The sequence below is a fragment of the Microplitis demolitor genome, chromosome 5, assembly GCF_026212275.2.
Source record: "Microplitis demolitor isolate Queensland-Clemson2020A chromosome 5, iyMicDemo2.1a, whole genome shotgun sequence".
In the NCBI taxonomy this organism is placed as follows: domain Eukaryota; kingdom Metazoa; phylum Arthropoda; class Insecta; order Hymenoptera; family Braconidae; genus Microplitis; species Microplitis demolitor.
In genome coordinates this window covers 20,735,234-20,756,349 of record NC_068549.1, presented here as the reverse complement: position 1 = coordinate 20,756,349, position 21,116 = coordinate 20,735,234, and the positions used below count along the sequence as shown (strand labels likewise).

Genomic DNA, 21,116 nt, shown 5'->3' with positions numbered 1-21,116 from the left:
TTTAAAAAATAAGTTTGTTAGTAAAGTTCATTGTTATCTTTGCTGGTAAATGTATTTATACTTTAACCGTCAAAAATCAATTATTTTATTATTATCGAATAATTGTCAGCAATAAATGATCATGAGAATAAGAAAACCTTCTAACAAGCATCCAATTGTTTTTATAATTAAACCGTAAAAAATAAAGTTTAATGATGAAATAACATTTTTAAACGCAGGTTATTAAAAGTTTCATTAGAAATTTATTACAAAATTTCCCCTAGTATTTTTATAACTGACTTTTGTTTTATTGCCTGTAATTCATCGGTAGTTAATAAAAAAGGACTACTCCCTAATAGCTTTTTGAAATTATGATTTATATTTTTCTTCTGATTAAATATACACAACACTACAAAATTATCAGTATATATATATATCAATTAATTAATTATTATTAACTCTATTTCTTTTTACTTTTCTCTTTAATTTCTTTATTGCTTTTCGCTATGGTCACTTAATGTCTAATACGATTCGTATATATTGCGAATCTTATTGACTTATCACAGAATAAAAATTATATATATTTATTTAGTTCATAATTAGTAAAAAAAAAATTGTTATAAATTATAATTGTAGAAAAAAATAAAATTTTAATTAATAATAATTAATAAATTTACAATCATCTTTATAATTATACAATAAATCTTAATCCTACAAATTATATATATATATATATATATATATATATATATATATATATATATATATATATATATATATATATATATATATATTAGAGTGTCTTAAAAAATCGACTTTTTTTTTTTTCGAAAAACATTGAAGAATCGACAGAGTATCTCTAGACAAAGACCCTGTTAAAATATGAGACCTTAATATTAATATTTAAAGGTGGCGATTCACGATTTTCTATTTTCTATTTAAATAACATGGGGAAAAAAAAATTATAAGTTTGGAATTTTATACCTCGGCGAGGTATAAAACCGGCGAAACTATCGGACTTATCAAAAAAATTAATCAATACTAATGTGTAGGAAATAAAATTGTCTACAAAAAAAATTCTATAACATTTTGTGATAAGTCCGATAGTTTCACCGGAAAAGTAAAATGATCTTGAAATTTACTCTAACTTGACTTCGAGCTCGGATAACTTTTGAACGGATGGATTTATCAAAAAATGATAAAAGACTTTTTTTGTAGAGCGTTTAATTCTCGATAAAAATATGTCCTGAATTTAGCTGTTCAATAAGTTATCGCCGAGGTATAAAATTCCAAACTTATAATTTTTTTTTCCCCATGTTATTTAAATAGAAAATAGAAAATCGTGAATCGCCACCTTTAAATATTAATATTAAGGTCTCATATTTTAACAGGGTCTTTGTCTAGAGATACTCTGTCGATTCTTCAATGTTCTTCGAAAAAAAAAAGAAGTCGATTTTTTGAGACACTCTAATATATATATATGTCTTATTAGACTGCGCTAAATAAAATGAATATTTGTTTTTTGTTCTATACGGAAATTATATTGTATGTAACACAAAAAATAATTGGGTAATAATTTGAGCCTTCCAATTTAATTACAAAGCGCGTACTCGTTTCAATAAAATTTTCCATTGAAATAACATGAGAAAAATTTGTATTATTTTCCTGAAATCAATTTTTTCAATCAAAATATGCTATTTAATAATTTTTTAATCTCTTATTTAAAATAATATAGGTTTTTACAAATTAATTCTATTGAAAAAATACTGAAAAACACTTTTCGTGAAAAAGTAATTTTGGAACGGTTAGATTTATCAAAAAATTATAAGAGATCTTTTTTGTAGAGCATTCGATTCTCTACAAATGTACGTTATGGTCCATTAACAAGTAATAAGATCCCAAAGTTAAAAAAAAAATTTTCCCATGTTATTTGAAAAGAAGATTTTATTTAAGCGAGCGCGCGTTTCGTAATTGAGTTGAAGGGTCCATCTTGGTACCAAATTTTTTTTTGTTACAGTCAACGTAATTTTTGTATGGCCCCGAAAAAAAAATATTCATTTTATCTGACGAAGTCTAATATGTACATATTATATATATAGAGAATAATTTAAAATCAATAGTCGTAGTTAAGATTTGATCAGATTAGATCAATTGCAACCCGAGGAAGTATAAATTATATAAAAAATCAATTGTTCAAATATTAGAGGTCATATCATGTGAAAGATGAAAATTTTTGATATGTATATACATAATATGTATACAGACCGCTACTTGTTAATTAAAATCGAGCAATAGCTTATTTGGAGGAAATTTTGAATATTTTGTGTGCTGAATTATCAATAAATTGATTAAATATAAATCAATATTCTGAGCAGTTAATCATCGTTTTTAATCTCATGAATTTAACGTCTGTAAATTTGCAACAGCAATCGCGTTGATAGAAAACTTACGTGAAAAAATGTGTCTAGAGTTTCAACAACAAATTTTATTACTAGAATTTTTATTTCACATAATTTTACGATAATTCAAATTTTATTTCAATAAAAATGATATTTACGTCAAGAGAAGAATTAACGATTTTAAATACGACATTTACTTTTTACAGAAAATCGTACTGTGGAAAATTCTAAATTTCATAACAAATCGAAAAATAATTAACTTGTTACGTCTTGAAAAAGTAGCGGTCTTGGAAAACTTTTTTCTTTTATTTGTTATTTAAAATATTAAAGTCATTCTCAGACAGTGCCCCCCCCCCTTTTTAAAAATATTAAATGACGAACTGTCACAAGAGTATTAAAACTTTATTAATTATTTTTAGAAAAATTAAAGCATTAATTGGAAAAAAAGACAGTAACGCAGTTACAATTACTCTGAGATATAGATTTTAAAAAAAATTACTTACAGTTGTTATTAATTAAGAGTTAAAAGACTAAAAAATTTGACATGAAAATTTTACTCCAGTCATTTTCCATTTCGTTTAACTCCTAATTGAAATAAAGTGTAAATATTTTTTTTTAAATCCATGTCCCGGCGAAATTGTAACTGCATTGTCCTTTTTTCAATTAATAGCTTAATTTTTTTTTAAATTAATTATCAAAATTTGAATACTTCACTGTCTGAAAATGGTCTTGAAATTATTTTTCAACCTTAAGACACTGAATTGCATGGTAGACACGCGTACTTATTACCCTAGACTATAATCTAGGCAGTGATTAAATAATATCGATATATTAATAACTATTAATCATGCATTAATAAAACTTAAAGATGAATCTTATAAAATATATACAAGTCTCAATTGCACAGATAAAATCCGCGCAAATAGAAGTCGAAAAAAATAAAATAAAAAAATTTTATTTGTTCGGTTCCTTGATCGAACAAAGAACTGAAACAAAGAGTAAGTTTGTTTCAAAGAGATTCACTGGCGCCCAAGTTCCGGGTCTTGAGGATTAATGGAGCCACTTTTGCTGGAACCACTTCCGTCTCTACTGGGACCGAAGCCATTTGCCATGCGTTGATAGTGCGGCTTCCATGCACTCAATGGTCGCGTGTAATCCAAGTGGTCGTACTCTAGCTCCGCATTGTTTTGTTTTATTTCATCGTAAAGATGTTCAGGGCCTTTTTTGCTGTCCATTTCATCAATACTGTGGTAAACATTAACATTAGGGTTACCCAAATCAGCGTCTTTATTTTTCAAAGAGGCTTGATGGTCATACTGTATCCCATAGGCGCCTTTACTGCTGTCATTGTCGTCCTCGTCTCCATAACAACTCGCACCTGTTCCATTTAATCCTAATCCTAACCCTAACCCTAATTTAGCTTTTTCACTGTTAATACTTTTAGTCCCTAAATTATTTCTAATTAATCCATTATTTAAGAGCATTGTCGCGTCATCAGTGCGAGGAGAATTTGGTTGACATGAGTAAACAGGATTGTCAAAATGGTTACGGTCTGGAGGAGTTACGGGTTCGGCAACGTACTGAACCTGGACCATTTCCATTTTGAGGTTCGCCACGCGACGTCGGTGGTACATCCAGGCGGCGAGAGTCGCGGCAATTACGATTATCGCGGCAAATATACCGGCTACGACACTGCCTACGCTGGACTCAGTCTTTTCTTGGACATTGCGTGACAATATTTCGTCCTCACAGTTTGGACCAGTGTAGCCGTAGCGGCAGACGCACCCTTTGGCGGGATGGCATTGGAAATTATCGTTCTTACACTCACATGGTTCCATACAGTGGTCGCCGTAGTAACCTTCTGGGCAGACTGTTGACATAAAATTTTTTATGATTCAGTTTTTCTGAGAAGCTTTGAGGTCTTGGATACTGATGGAATTGGGTCTTGATGTTTTTTGGATTTGAAATGATAACCGGATAAATGTCTTGATGTTTTCGGAATTTGAAATGATAACTGGATTAAGGTCTTGATGTTTGTCGGTCTTGATAATGTAGTGTTTTGATCAAGGTCTTAATGTTTTGGGAAGTTTTTGTTGGGATTAAATGAAGATTATGATTTCAATGGTTTTGAAAATGTGGTTAAGGCTATGTATGATGTTTTAGAAGTTTTTTGTTGGAAATCGACGGTCTTAATATTTTATAAATATTAAGCTTAACGAGATAAAAGTGTCACTTTTTTGTCTTTCAGTGAAAGTAAATAAAAGTTTTAATGTTTGATAGTATAAAAATTATGTTTTAGTAAGAATTAAAATTTTTCCGATGATTCAAAAGAAGAAATAGTGAGTAATTTTTTGATTTAAAGATTTTATAAAAATTGAGATAATATTGATAAGAAAATACGATTTTAAGTTACTCATAAAAAATATGAATTCAAATTATACAAATTCAAATGTTTTAAAATTTTTAAAATCATATTTTCTAAACAAGAAAAAATTCTTAATGTTTCCACGTTTTGATAAAAATTTTATGCTCATAAAAAAAAAAAATAAATTTTTTAGTAACGATTCCGGTACTTAAAAAGTCGTCAATAAAATAAAATAAAGTGTTTCTATATCCTAAGTGTCTGTTAGAATTTGGTGAGGGAGTTGATGATTGAGAGGTTTTCAATTATACGTCAATAATTTGAGTGATTAATAAAAGCGAATATAAATTTTGATAAAAAAAAGTAATTAAAAACTCACTGTCAGTACATCGAGCTCCGGTCCATCCAGGAACGCACCTACAGACTCCGTCATTTGCACGACACTTGCCGCCATTTTGGCACTTGCAATTCTGAGTGCAATTAACACCAAAAGTACCTTGGGCGCATGGCGTTTGACAGCGATCTCCCTTCCATCCTGGCCGACACTGGCAGGCTCCCGTGACGTGATGACACTCGCCGTCATTCTTGCAGTCACAATGATTTAGACAATTGAGACCCCACCGATCCGGTGGACACGAGTGCTCACAAGTCAATCCTAAATAACCTGGTCTGCACACATATTGCCCAGTCACGTGGTCGCACGTCATATTTCCTGTTAAAATTATCAAATAAAAGTTTATTTTTATGATCATTTATTTAAAATTTATGCACAAATGAAACTTAAAAAGTACGACCATCATTCTTCAACAAAATGCTTTTCAATGCAAAGCAGCAGAGGGAGAGAGAGTTTTTTTTGTTTTTTATAATTAATAAATTTTTAAACTTATTATTTATCAAATAATCTCTTACCTCAGTTCCATTTTTAATCCATATTTAAATTGCTTTAAGATAAATTGTTTTACATTAATAAATTTATTTTTGTTAATTACTTAAGACGGTAAGTGAAAGCAACCCACGCACAAGCATTAATTGTTAATTAATTAATATAAGTTATTATTAATGCAATTATTTATGTTTTTAGTTTACACTTTTTAATGAATTCTAAATACATAAAATATGAATTATTTCTAATTTTAAAGTCTTAATTTGAATGGGAATGTTCTGAATTACTTAGCAGCGCCCATTTTGGGCGCCACTCGCTAATCATTAAATTTTTTCAAATATTGCCAAGAGCGTTCAATCGCCGAAATTAAATTGAGCTAATTAATTTTATAATTCAAAATTTTATGTATTTAAATAAATTATATATTCGCTTAATCAAAAATTCTAAATAGAGAAAAAAATTATCATGCATAAAAAATAATAAAAATTATGATTATCAATAATTAATTGATTAAATCAAATGATTATCTTACCGTGAATTTTTTGCGGACATTTTTCTTTACATCGTACACCGTACCATCCATGTTTACAAGGCTGAGAACAGTCGGAACCTTCCCATCCGCGTGCGCAAACACAAGCCCCAGTTATGGGGTCACAAGAACTATTGTTATTACATTTACAAAGTGACTGACAGTCGTCACCATAATAACCAATCGGACATCGTGTTTCACATCTTACTCCTATATATTTTTTTACCATTTATTTATTGAGTATATTCAAATTAAATAAAGTAATTTAATTATTGAGATTTAAAAGAAAAACGAACCTTGCCACGACGGCTTACAAATACAATGTCCTGTTGTAGGATCACAATCTAGAGTATTGTCTTCTTCACAGTCACAAACTTGAGAACAGCCTTGACCAAAAAGTCCATGAGAACAACGCTGCTGGCAGTGCTCGCCAATATAACCCGCTCCGCATGTACACGTCCCTATTTCGTTTTAATTTTTTATTTACAACACTCTAGGTTATATCTTTGTATTATTTATAGCGAGCGATGATTAATTTAATGTGTTATGGTTATGATTAATTGAATCTACTTTTTTTATCAATTAAATAGCGGAGATAATTGACAACATGATTGTAATAATGCACCGATACCAAAAAGATCTTATTATTTATTAAATTTACCATTTTGTGGGTCGCAAGCAGCATTATTAAGACACTGACATTTATCTGCACAATCTTTACCAAATGAACCGTCTGGACAAGGTCGATCACACAGTACACCATCCCATCCTGATGTAAAATTAATTATTTGTAAAACAATAAATTATTTTAAAGAGAAATTAATGATAATTTATTAAAATACCGCAGATTTGTCACAATGCACGGTAAATTGTCATTCTCTTACTCTAAATTTACATAAAATACTGTAATTTACCGTAATTCGAATCCGCCAGGGTGGTGAATATAAACCAAAAATTTTTCAATAACTCTTACAATAAACTAAGAATTCGACGTATAAAATTTAAACAAAAACGGATTGCATGATTGCAAAATTAGCTTGAGTTTATCGGGCGCCATCTTTACGCTAGTCTGATACCTTTCATTTTACACACTAGCCATAAAAAAATCTATGATTTTCTACTGACGTTTATTATACTAAGCATTTTATTATTTATTTAAATTCTCTTTAAGTCCTTCAACAAAACTTACCATTTTATAAATAAAGCGAATAATAAAAAATATCAATAAAATTTATAATTCTCTCTCTCCCTCGATCTATTTTTACTCTAATAAATTCTAAATCCTAATAATAATTATGGATATTTACCTGCCGTGCAATTACAGCGACCAACATCCGTGGAACAAGAAGCGCCATTTTTACATGCACATTTTTGAGAACAGTCTTCACCGTACGAATTATTAGTACATTTTTCACTGCAATCTTTGCCGCGATAACCAGCAGCACAAATGCAGGTTCCATCTACCGGAGAACATTGGGCGCTATTTTTACAAACGCAGCGTTCCTCACAGCCTTTGCCGTAATAGTAATACGGACATGGTCTTGAACATTTGGCACCATCCCACCCGATCTTGCAGATACAGCTACCGGTCCATGGGTGGCAAAGCTCGGTATTGGATTCTTCACACTCACATACCTGCAATTAATCACAATTAATTAATCAAATGCTAAATTAGTAAATTATCCGTTAATCGTACTATTAATTAATACCTTCTGACAATTTTTGCCCCATCGGCCATCAGGACAAGCTCGTTTTTCGCATTGTTCGCCCTCCCATCCAGGTTTGCACATGCACGTACCATTGTTTGGTAAACATGCAGCTCCGTTTTGACAACTGCACTCATTTTCGCAATTTAAACCCCACTTATCACGAGGACAAACTTCAAAACACTGCAATAAATAAAAAATTATCAATTATTGTATAAGAACTTTATAATAATTTTTAGCAATAATACTGTATACGTTTATATTACAAACAAAGTAATTGTTTAATAATAACTAATAGTCGGTATTATAGCGTAAGCTGTTTTACAAATTAATAAATCACCTCATGTCCACGGTAACCTGGTTTACATATACATTCACCCGTTACGTGATTACAGGCTGCGCCATTGTAACAAACACACTCTTGAGTACAATTCTGACCCCAATAACCGTCCGGACATCTATTTCCGCAAACTTGACCCTTTGAAACACAAAAAAATATATATAAGTATGGTTATTTCGGATGTTTGCATCTATTAATTGTTTTTGTGAGCGAGAACGATCACTTGACATAATGGACAGTCCTACGGGCTTATCAAATGAATAACTTCGCAAAATAATTACTTCACTGCGTTAAATCTATTATTATGTTTATGCTTAAGAAAAAATTTCTTTTTTTGTTTTGGTATTATTTTTTTACTGTGATATAACGCAATACTAACAATTATGTTTAGTTTTATTTAGAAACACATCTTCTGCCCTCAAATATATTTTTGTTTTTGGGTTTGTTGCTAAATAAATAAAATTAAATAAAACAAATATCCGATTTATCTAATTTTATAAATATTGCCGTGAACTAAATTTGTCGCAAGTGGGCTACTGAGAGTTGATGACCCTGTTGCTGTTTTAGGTGTTCGTATGTATTGTTATTAATATTTATATACATATTGAATACCTGTGGCCACTTTTCTGGTCGTTAATTTAATTTTTTTTAAATTATGAAATTAACATCCAAATTTAATTGTAAAAAAATGAAAATTCTGGGTAAACTAGTACAAATATGGCAAAAATGTATTGAAACAATTCGATAACTGATTAAATTCTCTACAAAAAAGATCTCATTGAATTTTTACATAAATCTAATTATTTCAGTAGTAATGACTAAAACTAAAATTTATATAGAAAAAAAAAACTTACCGTCCATCCAGGAGTGCAGTAACAATTACCATCAGTTGGTGAACAATGACCGCCATTCTGACATTTACATTCCGTTTTGCATTCGTCACCGTGTCGACCTTCAGGACACAGATCATCACAACTACAAGCAGTAAAATAAATTATTAATTAAACAACTCTTTATTATCCAATAAATAAATAAATAAAAATACTAACAGAGGCCCAGTGTAACCAGGAGCACAATGACACTCTCCAGAAATATGATGACAACTGCCGCCATTTCTACACCGACATTCTTCTCCACAATCTTGGCCATAATGGTCAGGCGGACATTTTTGATCACAATTATCACCAGTCCACCCTTTCGTACATTTACATTTCCCATTAAATGGATCACATATTGCGCCATTCATGCACTTACAATTTTGACTACAATGTTTTCCCCATTTACCTGCTGGGCATTCTATAATAAAAGAGTTATTATAATTAAATAAATAAATAAATTAATCAATTAATTAACTGATTAATAATTAGAAAAATCAAGCTTACGAATATCGCATGAAGGACCGCCATATCCTTGTTCACAAGTGCATACATCAGGAGCAACACAAGTACCGTGTACGCAATCTTGACTACAAATAGCAACACATCGATCACCGGCTGCAGTTTGCCCATAACCTTTGCAGCATTCATCTACTGGTCTAGTTTTATTTAAAACCTGTAAATATAAATAAATAAATAAATAAATATATATATATATATATATATATATATATATATATATATATATATATTAGAGGTGTGCGAATCATTTAGTAAATCAACTGACCTCTATTCTGTATACTGTTTTAAATTCCATATGATAACTTGAACATCTTGGCGGGACGGCAAAACACCACTTGTGTTGCCGTATTTCATATGGTTTTTCTTCTGATATATTTACTGTTACAGTATATCTGCAAAGATAAACCAACTTAAGTTAGAACAAAAATAATTGCAGCAATTAAACTTTAAGAAATATAAAGATATAGTTAACTTACGCTTCTTGACGAACGCAGACATTTGGACCTTCAAGTACAGCTAGAGTATAAAACACAGTAGTAACTAGTGTCAGTACAGACAACAATACTCTTGAATTCATCTTTGATCTTCTTCAGCCTTTATATTTATTCACGTATTTTACTTTTCCTCCAACGATCTTCAGACGCTGGATAATACTAATTATTGCTACAGAGTAACTGCAGACACCCTTCGTCACTAAAAACGTGTCTCTTTTCCTCTGACTTATTGTATTCTATATCCACAGATAAAATTCTCTACTCTCACATAAAACTCTACTACTAGTCTATCATAATCCATGATTTTTTTAATTAACCGGTGATTCTACATTTGTTTTTTCGAAAAATTCTTAGTAATTAAATACTAACATTTGAATCTGAAAAAAAAATTAATTACGAATTAGTTAATTTTAAAAATGAGTATTAAATTTTAAGGGAATTTTTTTTTATTAGTTTACAAAATTTTCGGAGTTAACGTGGATTAATTCCGGAGCGGATGGCTGTGGATTTATTTGATCTTCTTGGAGTAAATTTACTTTGAAAGGGAGTTTGTTTTGATTTTGAAACTCCAGTTCAGAGTAAAATGAACTCTTATAAGGAGTTTATTTAATATTAAAACTCCGGAGTAAAATTAACTCTTACAGGGAGTTACTTTAATATTGAAACTCTGAATCAGAGTGAACGCGGATTTAAATAAAATTCAGATCGCTCTACTGAAAAAAACTAACTCCCTAATGACTCCGTATACGGAGCGATTTTTTCTGAAACTCCGGAACTGAGTGACTGAGTGATGATTTTAAATAAAATTCGTAGTTACAACAAATCACAGAATTAATAATTTTAATTATGTGTAAAAATAGATAAATATTGACTAGTGCATAAAAAATTTTTCATTGAAAATTTAACTGTCAACTTTGATCCCATTGAATATATTTTTACAACTAAATAGATATAGTTTTTATCGCCATTGTAAATTTATTATTAAATATGAATCACTTATGTGTGCATAAAAAAATTAAAACACTTGATTAAACTAGTGCATAGTTAATATATTTAAGTGTTATGTTACAGAAATGATTCATATCAAATTAATAAACAAAAAAATGTTTGATAACTTATAATCTTAGTAAATAAAATTTTAAGTGATAAATTTATTTTATTTTATAATTACGATAATAATAATATGAAATTTTATTTGCAAAAAAATTAAACGGTCAGTCGATTTTAAAATTCTTATAGAAAAAATTCGTTCATTTTGGGAAGTTATTAATTATTTTAATTGATTCAATAATTGGATTTTTTTTTTAATTACTGTGATACAAAAAAAAAATTTTAAAGATTCAAAAAATAGATTTTACGCTCATTACATTCTCGTCGAGACTACGAGGGTGGAAATAAAATATTTTTTAAAAGGGGATGGAAAGAAGACAGTAAAAAAAAAAGAGAGAGAGAGAGAGAGAGAAGGTTAAGAGAAAAAGAATGCATTTTAAATATACAACTGTGACTAGTGGTGCATTTTTAATCCTCCAGATCCCTTTCACAACTTTACTGTACTTTACTTTTTTTTTTTTAATTATGGAGGTATGAAAGGGTAGTGAACTTTCATTAAAAATTACCTGTAGCAATATTTTTATTTTTAAACTCTTATCAAAAGTATCAACATTATTTATTGTAAAAAATGAAAATACTGGAGATATAAAGAAAATTATTATAAAGAAGCAAAAAAAATGCGAATGTGAATGTGAGTATGCAGAATTATTTTTTTTAATGAGGGTTTCAATAAGAACAATAGTTTATGTCATGGAAAAAAGTTTCTGAAGACAAAGGGTTTGAATAAAAATTCTAAAAAAATGTATTTTTTAAATATTGAAATTAATAAATTTTTGAATTTTATGTAAAAAAAAAATCGGGTATAAATTCAATGAAATTTTATTTCTATAACCGATTGATTAATTTAAATTTTTGACAGAAACCAAAGTCTGTAACTCAACTATATCGTGAGCTATTAGTTTTAAAAGTTGAAGCCTGATAGCGCAACAAAAAAATCTCAGATGATTGACCCACAGGAAATGACATTACCCCTTATAAAAAAACAATTTAATAACAATAATAATTTATCTAACTACTTATGTATCACACATAACAAAACCAGTAGACTGATCTCATTTCAGTAATTTATAATTTAAATCCCAAGCTAAATAAATCTCTGGAATTAGAACTCGTCAAATATATACCAGATGGAGCTGATCAGATCAACAGACTCAGTGCATTGACTCGATAATTTCTCTTTATACTTGTTCTACCTCTCTCTATTTAACTCGCGTACTATTTCTGCAATTTATCTCCGTCCTTTTTTACCTCAGACTCCATTACAACTTTACCCACATCAGCCATTACATCTCCGATATAATACATCGGTTTACTATACAGTTTGTTCTCTGCGTCAATGTTCAACTCCCCAAAACCTTTTATGCACTATAATGTAACATGTGCGGGAATAAAACATGCCTTTTATTTAAACGATACGATATATGAGGGTAAACGTCATTTTAAATGGATTCACAGTATTCAAACTCAACTAAACTATACTAGGGGAGTTTTAATTCATTTATATCGTTCATCGTATATATATATAAATATATATATATATATATATATATATATATATATAAATATATATATATATATATATATATGTGGGTGTGTTTAGACTGTATTATTATGTAGCAGAATTTTATTTTTGAACGTACTGCTAAGATTATTTAGTGAAAATGATCCGCAAAATAAATCCCTCAAATAGAGTTTTAAATGGCCGCTTGAAATTCAATGCAATTTATTATAAAAGTATATGAAAAAATTATTTTTCCATCATATCGATCGCGCTACATCCTGCAGAGCTTCGCAGATCATTAATTATAAAACAATTAATTATATAAAAATTTCCAAAACTTCAAATATCGAGGAATGATGATGTTAATACTGTCTATTAAATGTGTTTTGTAGTTTAATTTTCTATAAAATCATCATTTTTTCGGTTATATTCGGTAACAAATTACCAAGTACTTGAGTGTTTTTGGAAATTTTGCGCACTTTAAACGCGAAGCGAGGTTAGGCCTACTATTGCTGAATATAAATATTTTTTTTCTACATTTAGTAAAGTGTATTAACATCAATTTTATGTATCAGGATAATATTTTTTATCGACTTTAAGTATGAAAAAAAAATATATTTAAAAAAATTATTTTAAATAATGCATTTTACGTCTAAATAATTTGATTGGATTAGATTTAAATTTTACAGAAATTCTTTTTTTCATAATATGATGATATTTTTCTGTGAAAAAGGAATAAAATTTGAAAATTACCAAAATAATAGACAGTAAAAATAAATTTCTTGAAAACTATAAATTTTTTAAAATTTTATCGACAACACATTGAATTATTATCTAAAATTGTGTGATTATGATTTAAATACGCAATCTCAAATATTTATTAACGTTATCAATATATTTTATTATTTTACTTGTCTGTTTTCTTCGTGTCGATTATTTTGTATCTCATGTTTTTTATTTTGACGTATGTATTTTAAATTTATCACTCTCATATCTTGTGATAATACTTTTACCGGAAATGCCGTTTGTCTTCTATTATTGATATTGTTACAATTATTAATATTATTTATCATTTTCATAAAATTATTCATAATTTAATTATTTTCCAACGCATTATTAACTTGATTTTAAAAAAAAAAGTGAAAACATTGAAAAATCCCAATAGTATTTTTAAGTCAGCTCATAAAATAAAGAATAATTATAAATCTTATCTTTGGCTTGACGTTCTTGATCAAATATTTAATAATCATAAATTTAATGGCTCCGAAAAAATATAAAAATAAGTATATTTAATACTCTTTCATATTAAAAAACCTAAAATATCAAAATATTTTTATAGCAATAAAAAAATAAATAATTTATATTCACAAATAAAATAATAAAATATATATTATTTCTACTTGATTTTAAAAATTTAGAATACAACAAATAATAAATTATTATTTTAAATTAACCATACGGAAAAAATGGAGAAAAAAAATTAAAAAATTTTAATTATGCTGTCGACCAAAATTTAAACAGGAAGTTAAGTCAAAAAATTAATATGCTACACTATAATTATTATTATGAGCATTTAAAAAATTTTTTATTTTCTACTATGTTCAAAGTTTGCTCGACAGCATACTAACAAAATTTTTCTTTATACAAATGGTCAATTTATAAAAGAAAAATTTGTGTAAATAAAATAAATATTAATCCTTGAAATTACAAAGCTAATCACTAACACGAAAGCTTTACTTTGAAATGAATATTGATCGCAAAAACTATTTTCGTGCATTACATTTAATGCACGCGACTAAATTCTCCATATGTACTGAGTACAGAAAATAGCTGATTTACACTTTACTCTCTAGTCGTTTCGAAATAAAAATACATTCCGACATTTACATACCATGCGCTAAAATAAATACAGATATGCTTGTTCATGTGTTACTGTTACATTACACTCTCTAAGTTATATGATCATATGTATATGAAAATATATATATATATATATAATCTCAAGTCTGTACAGAACATAATACCCCGATAAATATTACAAGTATGCAATTGCGCATTGGCAAAAGCACTGAAATTCAAATAGCCTAAAGCGAGAAAATAAAACGAGGTGAGTGCAAGGTTGTTTGTATTTCTAAAGAGAAAATATGAGTTTTAATACAAAAGAAATTTTTTTTAATCGTTAAAAAATAAAAAAAAATTTTTTATGAATTGAATGTTTAGCAGCAGAGTATAAACAAACACAAAGAAAATAAGTTGATGACAAGTTTTGAATTCGTAGAATTAATCTGACGAATCAGTGGGATAGTAGGAGTTTAAAACATATGTAATATATGTGTATTATGTGGAATAGAATCATGATACAGCCGACGGTTGATATTAATATTGTATGGTTTGTATTAGACATAGAAATGCGCGGAAGTATGAATCCGCAGCTCCGAGGCTCGCTGCGAATTAGTTTTTTTTACTTTTGTTCAACATTACATTGAAGTGATGTTAACTGAATAGTCATAGCTATTATCGTTATCTTCTTCTTCTTTTTTTTTTTTTTTTTATTAATTCTGAATTATAACTTTGTCTACTGCATTGTAATGAGATGATCATATCTAAAACTTGGTAATATAAAATCATGACCTAGATGTATTTGATTTCATATCTTTTAAATTTTAATCTTCACAATAAAATTGTGCGCCTTTGAAATTTTGTAAATGATGGATGTGTGTAATAAATATGTGACATGGAATTAATGAAGAGTTTTAAATTAAAAGCGGGATTTTTAAATGTTTAAAGAGAAATCTAGTCATCGTAGAAAATTAATAGATTGGTATTAAACAAATTATTAAATATATAATTCATATATTATAAATAGTCTATTTTAAATTGTAATTTTCATTTTTATGATATTAATAAATCTACAGAATTTATGAATTTGTCTCATGGACGATTTGCTGCTCCGGATTCGAGATCAATTGATAATAAATTTTGTTCATATTTATCAAAATTTATATATTAAACTCAAGAAATTACCCGTGTAAAAGAAATTATTGAAAAAGCGTTGAATGCTATTCTGAAATTCAAAACCTGACACAATAACAAACTTTGTTTGAACGATTTTTGAACACCTGAAAATATAAAGAAGAAAAGTAATTGACTTAATACTAAAAATTAACGTTTTTTAAAACTCTTTCATAAATTTTTTTGATTCTCCATTAAAAGTGACAAATTTTATCATTTTTTTCACTGCAAAAAAATTGCAAAAGAAGGAAAAATGATTTTGAACTATATCTGCACGAAAAAAAAAATAGTGAAAAAATTACAGTTTCAAATATCAGCAAAGTCACTCTACTGCGAAACTGTAATAATTACACTATATCTGAGACGCAGTAATTATATTACAGATTCATATGACTTTTTTCAGTTTTTAAATAGTGTTTCATTCATATCAAAGTTTTGTTTAACTGAAAATACATTAGAAACTAAAATTTGGTATCTATAATTGAAATTACTTTATTACAAGAAGTAATCTCAATCATAAGAGTGCAAACAAGAAATTTTTTATACAAAGGTCTGATTTTTGCTCTAAAAACTGTAATTTTTCTGTATGAAAGTTTTTTTTTCTTTTTTTTTTTTGAGCATATTTTAATAGTATTAAGACACAGTGATTTTTCTTTTGAATTTTCAAAAGCTTAAGAAATTTTCAAAAAAAGTTTGTGTCACATTTCGAAATTTTAAATAATAGTCGATTTTTCAGCAGATTTTTTTTACTCAGCATGAGTAAATAAATAAATTTATAACATATGATGTTTACAAAAAGTTAATGATGAGTTGTTGAGATAAATTTATGATAAGTCATATAAAAATTTATATGAAAATATGAATTTCTATAAAAAAAATTTATTCACACGAATCTTTAAAATTGTTTATATAAATATTTATATAATGAGTTTAAAGACTTTTTATTTATATTTGTATAATTACTAATTAGACATTTATTTATTGGAATGAGTAATTTTAATGTGCCAGCAGCTGAATTAACTCGCGTGCGCGATCAAAAAATTAGTAAGTGAGTAAGTGAGTAAATGAGTGAGCGAGTGAGTGAATCACTTCCGGTACATGTGGACCAGAGAAAAAAAGTAATTAAGACATATGAATTTTTTTTTTATTTTAGTCACAGATTTTTAGCTTTTCGTGACTCAGCTTCTCAATTTATATGAGATTTCAAAAATTATTTATTAAATTCTGATAAGCAATAAGTAGAAAAATGGGGACAAAGTAATACTCCGTGTTATTAACATGAGGTTTTTTTTTCTTTGAATGAAAAAAAAAGGTAATTTAAATGCAATACCACAAGGACGTTTGGTACGTACTCGATGTCTCAATGAATTTTTTCACGTTTGTAAACGGTTGAGTGTGTATGTACGCAATAAATATATACAATCATTTAAATATGTATATACTTATATTGATGAAAAAAAAAAAAAAATAAGTAAAATATAAGAAAAATTAACAGTTACCGTTTCAAATGTACTTTAAACCGCGCATTCTTTGTCTGATCGGTGAATGTTATTTTTTAAATTTATATAAATATATATATATATTTTATTGCTCTTTGTACTTTTTTATAACTCATAATTTATTTTAATGATTAATAGTAAAATAAGAAACATAACTTTTTACTACTAAAAAAATATGAGTTTTTGAAATTCGAGGGGTTGAAAATTGAGTTGGAAATTTCGAAAATTTTAAATTGGAGTTGTCAATGTTCGTTTTAGAAATCTTTCATAATTAAACCGCAAAAAATTAAACAGAAATAATTAATTTTTGTTTAAATTTCGGACAACAGGATTTGAAAAAAATGTCTGTCGTATTTTGAAAAATTTTTTGAATAAATTAATGAACTCAAAAATAAAATTTAAAAAATTATAAATTTTTTTCCTGAGAAGCTTAAAAAAAATTTTTTTTTTTTACTTTAGTTAAAAAATTTTAAAAATCAAAATAAAAATAATAATTTATAAAAAATTTAATTTTACCATTTAATTTTTTTATTATTCACAATAACACCTGTCGTAAAAATTCTTGCATGACAAATATGTAAAATTATAATTCCGCGTTATCAAAAAATAAAAAAATCCTGAGTAAGAAAAAATAAATACCTAGAGAATAATAAATAATATAATAAAGTTGGTAACAAGTACACAAAGTGGTACAAAGGTTATAATAACTAAAATTCGTTATAAAATGAGTGTGCGTTAGCAGTTAGACTGACAAAGTAAAGAGTAATGTAAGTAAAGAGAGTCTACAACTACACAGTAACGTACAATATATATATACCGAGTACAACTGATTATAATTGACATAAAACACTATTTATGACGTAACACTGTACATTAGATCGAGCTAAGAGTTACATTGCAGTATGCAATACTATATATTTTAAAAATAAATAATTTTCCAGTTCTTTCTGTCTCTCTCTGACAATTTCTTGTCCTTGTAATCCAGAATTACTTTGTAAGCATAATTAATATTTTAAATAAAATTAATCGTCAGCGAAAATTGAAAAAACCATTACTAATGAAAAAAAAAAGAAAGAAAGAAAACTTTAACATTAAAAATTCATTAGAGTAAATTATAAATTGGGATTTAAAGTATTATTTTAAATCTTTTTTTTTCTACCTGGGCTACAAAGAGTAAGAGGATAAGAGTAAAGAAATATTATAATTATTGAATGGATAAAATATTAATGTATGTGAGAAAATCAGTAGAGTATGAAAGTATGAGGGCTACAAGTGTGTCATGTGAAGGCACAAACTGACCACTTAGGGCTTCCTGTCAACTTAAATTAATGTTTTGTGTTTAAAAAAAGTTATTTTAATTTTTGAATTTCTGTTTTTAATGTCAGAAATTTATTTTATGTCGTTTTTAAATAATTACGGTTCTTAATATATTTCTATTGTCTTGTAATAAATAATTTTTAACAAAAATTCTTAAAAAACTGGGGAAAATGAAAATGGAGCAAAAAACTTTAGAGCTTCAAATGGAAATATTTATGAAAATATATGAGATAAATGGATGTTGTGGGTGTGTTTTGGAAAGGAAATTCAATTTCCTACAATTCTTGTCTCTTTGAAAAATTGCATAAGGTCAATAGTTTTGAAAATATATCCGCTAGAAGTAAAATAAAATAATTTTGGTCGATGACCCTGAAGTTAGAAGACAACTAAACATTTTCGGATTCTTTTTAACACATCCATTACAAAATAACAAATAGTTTCAAAAAATGCACATGTAGAACATTAAAAAAAATACATGTGCAATTTTTCAAAATATTTTTTTTTCATGTTTTATCGCTTGAAAACAAATTAAAAACTATCAGACTCCGGCAAACTGTAGTATCATTTCCATATATTTTTTTAAATACAAAAAACATCTATATCTTAAAAACTATAAATTCCACAAGATTTTTGCTCTTTACAAAATTACAGATAATTAAATTTCCTTTAAAAAGACCACAAACAACATCCGCTTATCTCCACAAGCTTCCAAGATATAACTGATAATAAAAATTTTTTTTTGTTCAAATAAATCCATGATAGTAAAGTTAGCGGACATCTGAAAATTTTCAAAACTTTGAAATAATAAATGAAAATGTTTACAAAATAAAAATTAAAAAAATACACATACAAACAATTCAAAATTCTACACATGCATTTTTTTTGAATTTCATTATTTTAATTATTTAATATTTTTTGTGTAATTGAAAAATTATCGTACATCTGCTACATTCACACTCATAAATTTTTGAATTTCAATAAATTAAATTTTAAAAAATTAAAAAAACTTCATAAATCTCTTGCATAACAGTAAAATTTTCCACGATAAATATACAATCAGATACAAATTGTATAGATAAAATAAGTTAATTATTGTAACAGAGAAAAACAATAATAATTCATATTTTTATTTTAAACCAAAATAAAAAATAATAAAGAGGGCATACACACACGGGTAATACACAATGTACAATAAAGGCATACATATAAAAGCGTGTAATGGAAGAATGAAACCTGTTTGACAAGTGGTCAGAGTTAAAATTCATGTGTGTGTGTTACACACATTCGCGCACACACGGCGCACAATTACTGAGATATTTACTGTATTAAATCTTACACTCAGTTGATCCCGTTAAAAAATCTATAAACTCCTCACATACATTTAAAAAAAAACTATATATATATATATATATATATATATATATATATATATATATATATAAATATATGAGCGTAAAAACTATGAAACGTAAATAATATAATTAACTCACATCTCTGGAATATTAACCTTGACTTTAACAGGTAATCCAATTAAAAAATAAACCCACATAGCAGAGATTAAATAAATTTGAGCGTAATCACATTCACTATCACCAGTGAGAGCATGAATATGATAAATTAGAAAAGTAAACAATGACTTTTGTAAAAGTTTTAAAACAGAATGTATTTATATTTTGAATTGCGCGGAGTAAAATAACAACGACTACTGACGGTGTCTCACATTGTACTGAAACCGAATGGTGAATACGGATTTTAAACTTGAAACTGCTGAGTTTACTTGCTCAGTACCCTCATTGTTGAGAGACGCGAGAGTAGACGATAAAATTGTTAGGTATCAGTCTTTATTCAGTAAGCCGGTTGGTTACTGTCGGAACGTAGCGGTGGCGCCGGAAAGAAACGCGCGGGAAAATTTAAAATTTGAATTTGGGTGATTATTAATTTATTTAAATTCTATTGAAGGGGAAGGGGACATTTACTGTCTTAGGGCCTTAGGAGGCAGCACTTATTAACTTTCATTGTTAGACATCAGGAAAATGAAGAAACATTTAATTTTTTTTTAAATTTTAAAATAACACCAGTGGAATATATTTGTTAAAATAAATTAATTATGATACTGAAGTTAGTTGACATCTGACACTTTTTTTTTTAAATGATAAATTTAAATAAAAAAATATTTAAAAAAAATTGCATCTACAGTTTTTTAAATTTCCTCCATGTTGATATTTTTATTTTTTTTTTTAATTAAATTGTTGAAAACAAAATTTGAAAATTGTTAATTGTCTGCCAACTTCAGACTTATTAATTTTTTAAAGTTATTAAAAAATATGATTTTTAAATAAACTTACTTTTGCCGCCATTTTAACCGCTCGCTGGCCTGCCTCACACTCTCACAATTTAATAAACCGGCTATAAAAATATACTAAAAAAATAAAATAACTGCGGCTAATTAATAAAAAAACTCTAACAATTACTCGATGATAATAATTTCAATAAAACTCAGACTCTTAATTACTTTAATTCGTTAATTAAAATGACGACGCGAGCCCGGCGTACAATGACACGAAAACGACGCCAACACTGAATGTAAT

At 27.5% G+C, this 21,116-nt stretch overlaps 1 protein-coding gene across 3 annotated transcripts; it reads right to left on the bottom strand.

Annotated features, from left to right (window-relative positions):
- Positions 1-790: 790 nt before the first annotated feature.
- On the bottom strand, positions 791-20,330 carry LOC103579416 (protein draper). Of its 3 annotated transcripts, none has more exons than XM_053739266.1 (14): positions 20,019-20,330; positions 10,072-10,466; positions 9,861-9,987; positions 9,581-9,749; positions 9,248-9,494; positions 9,053-9,173; positions 8,199-8,336; positions 7,862-8,041; positions 7,460-7,787; positions 6,814-6,921; positions 6,449-6,613; positions 6,156-6,362; positions 5,120-5,452; positions 791-4,248 (listed from the first exon to the last, which is right to left on the bottom strand). In XM_053739266.1, the coding sequence occupies exons 2-14, from the start codon at positions 10,170-10,172 to the stop codon at positions 3,398-3,400; spliced, it is 3,075 nt and encodes a 1,024-aa protein (XP_053595241.1). In that variant the 5' UTR covers positions 10,173-10,466; positions 20,019-20,330; the 3' UTR covers positions 791-3,397. The 3 variants fall into 3 exon arrangements, with proteins under 3 accessions (XP_053595241.1, XP_053595242.1, XP_053595243.1); XM_053739267.1 differs by having other exon boundaries at positions 20,036-20,330; XM_053739268.1 differs by lacking the exons at positions 6,156-6,362; positions 6,449-6,613; positions 6,814-6,921.
- Positions 20,331-21,116: the final 786 nt, after the last annotated feature.